Source organism: Panicum virgatum, chromosome 5N, assembly GCF_016808335.1.
Source record: "Panicum virgatum strain AP13 chromosome 5N, P.virgatum_v5, whole genome shotgun sequence".
NCBI lineage: Eukaryota > Viridiplantae > Streptophyta > Magnoliopsida > Poales > Poaceae > Panicum > Panicum virgatum.
This window is the reverse complement of record NC_053149.1, coordinates 13,114,282-13,124,148: the sequence shown is the minus strand read 5'-3', so window position 1 is coordinate 13,124,148 and position 9,867 is coordinate 13,114,282. Positions and strand designations below refer to the sequence as shown.

Here is a 9,867-nt window from a genome sequence, read left to right as displayed (position 1 = left end):
ACGAAGTTTGCGTCCTCTTGAGTTAAGGGGCACGAGTTGCCCGAGTGCCTAGTCTCGCCACATGTTTCACATGTCATACGAGACTCCGAAACTTGATTAACCTCTTGGTGCGGAGATTCCAGCTTCTTCATCAAAAGTTCCAATTTGGCAGCTAACATGTCGACCGTGTCGATTTGATGCACGCCCTTGGAACAGGCTGGCTGCCTTTCTCCTTTCCAACTTTGGTTGGAAGCTATCTTGTCAATCAGCACCTTTGCTCCCGCAACATCGAGGGGAAGGAAGGACCCACCCGCAGCTGCGTCAACGTGGTCCTGGGCTTGCTGATTCAGGCCATGGAAGAAGTTCTGAATGATCAGCCACTCTTCTATGCCGTGGTGTGGGCATGTTTGTATGTACTCCTAGAGACGCTCCCAGACTTCCGGGATGGTCTCATCTGGCAATTGCTGAATTCCGGTGATCCTGTTCCGGAGGGCATTGGTCTTGCCTACTGGAAAGTACTTGGTTAGGAATTCATTTGAACAAGCTTCCCATGTCGTGAAAGCTTCCTTGTTGGAGTAGAATCACGTCTTGGCCTTCCCGAGCAGTGAGAATGGGAATAGGCGAAAACGGACCTCATCCAGAGTAGTTCCTCTGGGGTTGATGGTGTTACTCACCTCCAGGAAGTTCTGGAGATGGGCATTGGCATCCTTGGATGCCTTTCCGCAGAACGGACTTGCTTGGACCATGTTCACGAGTCCAGTCTTCAACTCAAAGCCATCATTGCCGGCTTGGTTGACATTCAGTCCAGTAGGAATGTGGCTGCTGGACGGGGCAGAAAACTGACGGAGAGTCTTCTGAGCCATGGATGAGGATGCTGAGGTGGAGGGTGAACTGATAGGCCAAGTGAGTCTCTTCTGAGATGGGACGACGCGGCATCTCACAATTCTCCCAATTCTTTCTGGATTTGGGTGGAAGTTACTTGGTAGGTCGAAACTGGTCATGCACTGCTCTGCATCGATCAAAAGATGGAGAGAGCAGTGGTAAGCCTGCTAGGGTTAGCGGCGACAAACTAGTACAATTTATCAAACTATCTACGATATCTTTAGCCAATTGCTTCCCCGGCAACAGCGTCAGAAATGCTTGTTGGCGTTTCTTATGCCCGATTAGAATAGATATTCTGCAAGCGCACAGAATCACCGCTGTAGCACTTCACCTTGGAGTATTCCAGGGTATCGTATTTTTCCTCAGGGAAGCACTATAATAAAGAGTATCGTAAATCGATTGACAACAGTACTAGCTTTATCAACCGGCTGACTAGACGGGGGTAAACCAGATAGGTAGTGAGATAAATGGCCAGGCAATGACTGAGTGACACACGGAGACTCTAAACCTTAGAGAGGTAGCAGCTGGGAGGACAACGAGCGAGAAAAGACACCTGATACACTTCTGAACTATCGAGCTAGCCTCTCTAGATCAGACTAAACACCTAACTAGTTCTCGGGAAAGCAGAGCTTACATCGGCGGCTGGAAGAGGAAGGACTACATAAAGAGATGAGAGGGGAGTCCAAGGGCAACCTGCACTACTGCTATGAAAACACCCGAACGTGGTGGACTACAAAGGACGGATAGGGTTGTCACCACCTACCGACTACCACAATGGTTCCGTGGGGTGGAACACACTTTCTAGCTAACACTAAGGTCAGACACCACGTCTACACTTGGTGTTAGGATTTCTCTCGAGGCCTTCGAGAGAAATCCCCCTCAACCTAGAGCACTAACTTGAGATACTCTAGTCCGGGCGAGAAAGCCCGTAAGATAAATTCCTGATCACTAAGAGAGATAACTTAGCCTAAGCTAAAAGAAAACTTCTGTGCTCAAGCTGAACCTCAGACTTGAGTAAATAAAAGACTACGAAAAGTAAAGCTGACTCAGAAAAGTAAAGAATATAACTTATATTAATAAAGTCAAAAGGAAGAAGATAACTTATATTAATAAAGTCAAAAGAAAGATACAAGAGCTATACCAGACTTCCGACGACTCCGGAATCCCGAGCAAGCTCGACTCGACTCTAACTCCCAAGCTACTAACCTACTCTAGAAAGTACACGTGGAAGAGAAGAGATCCAATGGTGTGTGTTGAAGTGATGGATGGTGCCTCCTTTTATAGCCTTCTCAAGGTCAGTTCTGGCAGTTACTGTAGGTAGCGTCGGTTGGAAGCAGGTAATCTCATTGCGCTTAACTTCCACGCCAAACCTCAGCCTGAGAGGCCTCCATGTGGGACCGGCCGGCCTCCCCTAGGCCAGCCGGCCTGGGGTTGCCGCCACATGGCCGCCGCCTTTCAGACAACGGCTCTGATCCCTCCCTGGAGTCGGTTGACAGTTGGGTTTGCCCGATTGCTGCAGTTGCTAGGTCGGCCGGCCTCCCTCTGGCCTATTTCGGCCTCTGGTTTTGCCGGGACTTCGCACTGCCTTTGTACAATCTCCAGGGAAGTGGGTGCTGAAGTTCTTTTGATCTTGGGCTGTCTTGTAGTTCTTTGGATGGATGTTTAAGCCTTTCGGTGTATCCATTTGAACCAAGGCCCAACCCTCGACTCTGAGCCCCTTGAATGTGTAACATTGCCACTGGTTCGAAGCCGGGGCTGTGTCTTTGGGGGTGCCAGGCCGGCCGGCCTAGGAGAGGCCGGTCGGCCTGGGTTTCTGCCCAAGTTTTGGTACACCTGCTCCTGCAATCTCAACTCATCCAAAACTGGTGGAACTCGTTAGAAATAAACAAAATATGAATAGAACATAGTGTAAACCTCATGTTATTTCCGAGAAGTTGACGGCTTAGAATGTGAAATTACGTCAACAGAGGATCAAGCTAATAGCGCGACCATTGCTACATAATTGTTTATTACCCACATCTTGTTGGGGGCACGCAGTGCTACATGCAGCAGCACTAATACAATTGAGACCATCTGCAACAAATGAAGAATCACCATTAGCAATGGTACGTGGTGTAATACCAAATATTTCCTATTTACGGAGATTTGGATGTGCTGTATATGTTCCAATCCCGCCACCACAGCGAACTGCAATGGGTGCTCAACGAAAACTTGAAGTTTACGTAGGGTATGAAAGTCCATCAATAATCAAATATTTAGAGCCCTCCACTGGAGATTTGCACACGGCTCGGTTCGCTGATTGTATTTTCAACGAAGATCATTTCCCGGCATTAGGGGGGGAAAGTACCTGTCTAGGGACAAATGCCGCGAAATAAATTGGGAAACCACAGGAATCCATGGAATGGATCCACGTACTAGTGAAACTGAATTAGAAGTTCAGAATATTTTACATTTACAAAGAATTGCTAATGAACTGCCAAAGGCTTTCACCAATACTAAAGAGATTATCAAATCTCATATACCAGCAGTAAACACACCGAAAAGAATAGAAATCCCATTTGAAGAGGATAATTTAAAGGAATTCTGAAATCTTGCCTCAAGAGCAACGAATGCTAGGAAGAGAGGGAGTGAACCGGTTGCGCGGGTACAGAAAAAACCCAGAGTACAAACACAAGCAAAAGCTTCTAGGAGACGTCCTATAGAAAAGAAGCCTATGAAAATTACTCATGAGAAAAACATAGAAGGTGAAAGTCAATCACCTGGAGTGGATGTACGTGAAGTACAAACTCAAAGTGAGGATGCGCGCATGGTAGAAACTCACGATGGGAGACCGGAAATTCCTGATCTAAATGCACCTGTAAGTGATGACGATCTGGGATATGAAAGAATAGAAGAAAACTCAACAAACTATGTTGAGACGGGTGTAGTATATGATAGAAAAACAATAAATGTTGACATATACTTTGCTGAACAGATTGCACAAATCATTGACTTGGAACCAGAACCAAAATCAATGAAGGAATGCAAGAAGCGTTCTGATTGGCCAAAATGGAAAGAAGCAATCTGTGCAGAGTTAAACTCGCTAAAGAAACGACAAGTGTTTGGTTCTGTAAACCTTACACCTGACCGTATCTATCCTGTAGGACACAAATGGGTATTTGTCCCGAAGAGAAATGAGAAAAATGAAGTGGTTAGATACAAGGCGAGGCTCGTAGCTCAAGGTTTCACGCAGAGGCCGGGAATAGACTACGACGAAACCTACTCTCCCGTAATGGATGGAATAACTTTCCGGTACTTAATAGCAATGGCAGTTAATATGAATTTGCAGATAAAATTAATGGATGTAGTGACCGCATATTTATATGGGTCATTAGATACAGAAATCTATATGAAAATCCCTAAAGGAATTAAAGTCCCAAACGAATAAGAACGCAGCATATATAGTGTTAAACTACAGAAATCACTATACGGTTTAAAACAATCTGGTAGAATGTGGTATAACAGGCTTAGCAATTTTTTTATTGGATAAAGGATTCTTGAAGAATGACGATTGTCCTTGTGTTTTTATTAAAAAATCAAAAAAAAATTATTGTATAATCTCTGTATATGTTGATGATCTGAATATTATTGGCACTACACAAGACATCGAGGAAGCTAGTTCTTATCTAAAAACTGAATTTAAAATGAAGGATTTAGGTAAGACTACATATTGTTTAGGCTTGCAGCTTGAGCATACTCCTGAAGGGATATTAATGCATCAGTCAAACTATACTCGGAAAGTATTAGAAAGGTTTAACATGAAAGATGCGTATCCACTCAAAACTCCAATGGTCGTGAGATCACTCGATGTAGAGAAAGATCCATTTAGACCAAAAAGAAGAGGATGAGAAATTATTGGGAATTGAATATCCTTATCTTAGTGCTATTGGAGCATTAATGTATCTAGCAAATGGTACTAGGCCTGACATAGCCTTTGCTGTTAATCTATTAGCAAGGTTCAGTTCAGTTCCAACCAAACGTCATTGGAATGGTATTAAGCATATCCTCAGATACCTCAGAGGAACTGAAGACATCGGATTATTTTTCAAGAAGAATGGAGACATAACCATAGTAGGTTATACTGATGCTGGGTACTTGTCTGATCCACATAAAGCAATCTCGCAGACTGGATATGTATTGTGGAACTGCAATTTCTTGGAAATCGACAAAGCAATCTATTGTTGCTACATCAACCAATTACTCTGAAATAATAGCATTATTTGAGGCAGCCAAGGAATGCACCTAGCTTAGAAGAATGTCAAGTCGTGTACTGAATACATGTGGAATAACAATTGCTCCTTTGCCTACAATTATTTATGAAGATAATAAAGCTTGTATTGCACAAATACAATCAGGATATATAAAGTCAAATGTGACGAAACATATTTCACCTAAGTTCTTCTCAACGCATGAATTGCAAAAGAATGAAGAAATTACGGTAACTCATATAAGGTCTTGTGATAATCTAGCAGATATGTTCACTAAGGCATTGCCTGCTAGCTCTTTTGAAAAATGCAGACACGGCATAGGTATGAGAAGACTTAGAGAAGTGTGTAGAACAGGGGGAGAACACCCTTAAGTATACCACAATTCTGATAATTAACTAATTATCTAGAAGATAAAAGGTGCATTCATGTAGAATGATGAAATTAATCATTGAAGATTATGCATTGTACTCTTTTCCTTTAATGAGTTTTTTCCTGAAGTTTTCTTATATAAAAGGTTTTTAATGAGGCAATGTATGCAATATAAGTGACGGTAGTATATGCTCTTTTCTCCATTTTTCCCACTGGGTTTTTGGGAGTTTTTAATGAGACACGCATATCGTGGTAAAGCGCCCAAGGGGGAGTGTTGTAAAATTCTATATTTGGAATAGGATATGTATGGAATATTTCTAGAAGAAAGAATCCTAGTCCGTATGTGGGCAGCTTTACCAAACACAGAGTCCTACTAGAAGTAGGAACTTCACCTCTATATATAGATAAGGAGACCCTCATTGTAATAATCGATTGTTCATTGCAATAAAGAATCAAAAGTCTCCATATATTTGTCTCTCGTGTATTTTCTTTTCCGCTCATGATCGACTCGCCGAACTCACCGATAACGTAGTTATACAACACTTGTAAGCCCGAGTCATGTCTCACACTTTGATCCCTTGGATTCACAATTTGTAAGCTGATTTAACTGAGAACACCTTACCATCAATCATCGCTCGTGCCGCCAGGCACGCCCTCAAGACAATGCATTCCGTGTCAATTGGACAAAAGGAAAAAAAAGAACTTTTGAAATTTTGATCAATCTTCTCTAGGTTCTTTACTTGGCGATGGAAGCTCGAAGTATAATGTGTTTTAAATAATGGGCTATAGTGGTACTATAGCAGTTTTTGCGGAGATGCCGCTATGATCGCTGCAGTACAAAAATAGCGTGCTATGGCGGGCTAAAGCGGCGCTAATAGCATTTCGTTCGGTCCTCATGAATGCAATTCGGAAGCTAATACATCTTATTGGGATATGTTCATTAAGGGACTGTTGAAGATGTTTTTAGTGGCCAATAATTTCTATTTAGATAACAAGTGGAGTACCTACCATAACGGTGGAAAATGCATTTGTTAGGAATTACGCTGTTGGTAATTTGATAAAAATGTTAATGAATAGGCAAATGGTAATGCTACAGTATGAACATTCGGAATTTTAGAAAAAATCGAACGCTCCAACATATATGGTGCAATAATTAAGCATCAATATTGTAACAATTGTTTCTACATATTTTACGATGAATGTTGCATGAAACATAGTGTCCATATGTTGCAGTGAGAATTTTTTATCTTAGAGTCAAACGACACAGTTATTTTTACATATCATTTTACATGTTACAAATAGTGATCTCTAATGTTGCACTGGTTAATTTTCAATGTTTTGTCGGAGCGTCCGAGTCATCGGACGTACAGAAATTAGCAGATAAAATGTCAGTCGCTCAGGAAAGAATTAAGGATCACTAAAACTGTTTCTCCATCATATAAAAATGTTCCCCTCGAAAAATCATATAAAAATGTCAGGAAAGATGATCGTATGTCCTGTAGTCTGTATATACAGGAGTGATGACAAGATGATTAATGGCCAAAATCCGGTCGGGGGGAGTGATTGAGAGTACAACATGATCGATCATCAGTGCAGCAGAACCTGAACCGTAGTACGTGATTCAGATTGAAGCAGCAGAAATGGTGATCCCACCTCAATGCGCCTCCCCCTTTCGGAGACCAGACTAACACATTTCTCCTGAGGGATTAGTACTGACGTTGTTATATACGACGGCGATCAATGATCAAAGCAAAAAAAAAAAAAAAAAACTCAGCAGCGCATCGATGTCGATCGCCCGCAGCCGCGGCGACGAACCGTGCGAGGAGCTCGGGCCCACCGGGCGGCCGGCCGCGTCAGGGCAGGGGAGTCGAGCGGCGAGCTCTCAGATCATGTTGGAGAGCGAGCGGCAGTTCTCGGACATCTCGACGAGCGACTCGTCGAAGCGCTTCATGGGGTTGTTCTCGCCGATCTGCCTGAACTGCTCGTCGCAGTTCTGCATGTCCTGCGCCGCCATGCCCATGGTGGCGCGGATGGTGACGGCGTCCTTGAAGCCTATGGCGCGGCGGCAGGCGCCCAGGTTGTCCAGCACGTCCAGGTACAGGTTGTTGCACAGGTCCAGCTTCGCCCGCGCCGCCGGGGAGGCCGTCTGGGCCGCCTCCGCCACGTGCGCCCGCGCCGCCTCCGTGCGCTTGGCGAACGCGTCCACCTGCATCTCCAGCACCGTCAGCGGGTCCACCACGTTGTGGTAGCGCTCCGCCTGCTTCCCCGCCGTGGTGGTGCACAGGGCGGGGAACGCCGTGCCCTTGCAGACGTCCGCCACCGTGGCCGCCGGCGGGTTCGCGGCCACCAGGAGCGAGCAGCAGGACGCCGCCGCGACGGCGAGGAGCAGCGCGCGGGTTCCCGCCGCCATGGCTGTGTTTCGCTTCGCCGAGGTGGTGCTAGCTACGTGCGTGACCTGGCTGCCTGCGCGTCGATCGGAGGAGGCCGGTGATGAGAGGAGGGGGGCCTGCTCGGACGGGGAGAGGGAGGAGATAAGTACGCGAGTTGGGTGGCGCGCATGGTCGCAGGAGCACCGGAAATGGCGGGTGTCCTCCGTTGCCCGGGTCCCCTTTGTCCGTCCCTCCGTTGGTGTTGGCGTGTTTGCCATTGCCAAGCTTTACCATTTTTGGTAGCCCGCCTGACGGGAGTAATTTGCAATCTCGCATTGAAAGCAGCTCGGCTTCCATGTGGAGATCCAATTCCACGAAAAAAAAACGAAAATGCTAATAGTAGGACGTCCGATAAGGCATTGACACACATCAGCAACTCATGCAATTACTCCCTCCTTCCTCGTTTATAAGGCGCACACGCATATCAAGATTCAAACATTTATATCTTTGACCAATAATTTAACTATTAATTTTTAATTTTTATAATGTAAATTTTATATGATTGGATTCGTCATCAAATATAGTTTACAATGATTATAAATTTATAATCATAAATGATATAATATATGACAAATAAATGGTCAAAGTATTGTTTGGAAGACCGTGCCATGTTCCACCGTGCCTTATAAACGAGGAAGGAGGGAGTATCAATCAGTGTACTCCACAGAGTTGAAGAGCTTTGTCCAATAGTAACATCCACTATACGGTGCTACTATAGCAGGGCCGTGCCGGGACAAAGCAGGGCCCTGTGCAAAATTGTAAAGTGAACTCTACTAAACTAGTGAAATAGAACAATTACATATTAAATATAATATAATAAATTATATAGGAACGAAACATGTCAAGAATTGTACCTATTTAATCATAGTTGCATAATATTTACTTAAACAACTTTATTCTTGTCGTGTTCTTTGAAAATGATACATAATTAAGCAATCTACTCCATCTCTCAAGTGCTACAATGACCAAATCATTAAATGCGTTCTAGATCGATTTATAGAAGATATGACTTCAAGAGATCTTTATATTACAAAAAAAATGAATATGTGAGCGCGAGTCGTGACGGCGTGATTGTGTGAAGATGAATCGGCAGTTACCAAGACTTGAGGGCAACTGAACAAGCTAGCAGGCTTTTTTGTCAGGGTCGGTTGTCCATCCGGGAGTTACATTTAGGGGGGTCAAAGGGCTTAAAATTTAGTCTAGATAACCTAAGGGCTAGCAGTCCCGGCCGGGGGGGGGGGGGGGGGGTCAAGAGGGGCGGTCGCCCCGGGCCCCTGAAAGCCCCCAATTTGTATACTGATGTTGTATGACGAAAAAGAAATAAGGCCTTGATTAGATCACAAAATGCAAAATACAATTTTTTTGTAAATCGCTTGCATGGTGTACTAAATATAGTCAAAAAATAAATCGCATTACACAAATGGACTGTAAATCACGAGACGAATCTAATGAGCCTAATTATGATGTGATTAGACACTAAAATGCTACAGTACACATGCTCTAATGCTGGATTAATTAGGCTCATTAGATTCGTCTCGTAGTTTACAGACGAAATCTGTAATTAGTTTTGTAATTAGTCTACATTTAATACTTCAAATATTAAAGATTCCTTTTTAAAAACACAAAAATGCAAAATGCAAAGTGATCTAAACACACCCTAATGCTACATGCTGGCATAGCGTATCTATGCCTGTGAGGCTGAAACGCTCAGTCAGTCTCTTTGGTGTTTCAGTTTTCCCATCGCCAATTCAATCGGGGAACATACCGGTGGCCGCAGGCAAGCAAGCAAAGCAAGCCAGTAGTAATCAAGGCAGCAACCGCATAAGATGCATCGATTTTTCATCTTTAATTTTTCATCTTTAAGCCACGATCCTCATTGTCGGGTACCATAATATGGGGCACCCTAACCTAGGGATTAAAACGTCTTCAAAAACACAAAACACAATCAGGCAATCTGGCCG

The 9,867-nt window shown here is 43.9% G+C and overlaps 1 protein-coding gene and 1 non-coding gene across 2 annotated transcripts; one reads left to right on the top strand and one right to left on the bottom strand.

Annotated features, from left to right (window-relative positions):
* The first annotated feature begins 366 nt into the window (after positions 1-366).
* LOC120677046 lies at positions 367-473 on the top strand. Its single transcript, XR_005676110.1, has one exon. It is a non-coding gene; the product is annotated as a small nucleolar RNA R71 (small nucleolar RNA).
* A 6,489-nt stretch (positions 474-6,962) lies between these two features.
* On the bottom strand, positions 6,963-7,966 carry LOC120676541. The gene has a single exon (XM_039957868.1). It carries the CDS (start codon positions 7,885-7,887, stop codon positions 7,360-7,362), a length of 528 nt encoding a protein of 175 aa, XP_039813802.1. The 5' UTR covers positions 7,888-7,966; the 3' UTR covers positions 6,963-7,359.
* Between the last annotated feature and the right edge of the window lie 1,901 nt (positions 7,967-9,867).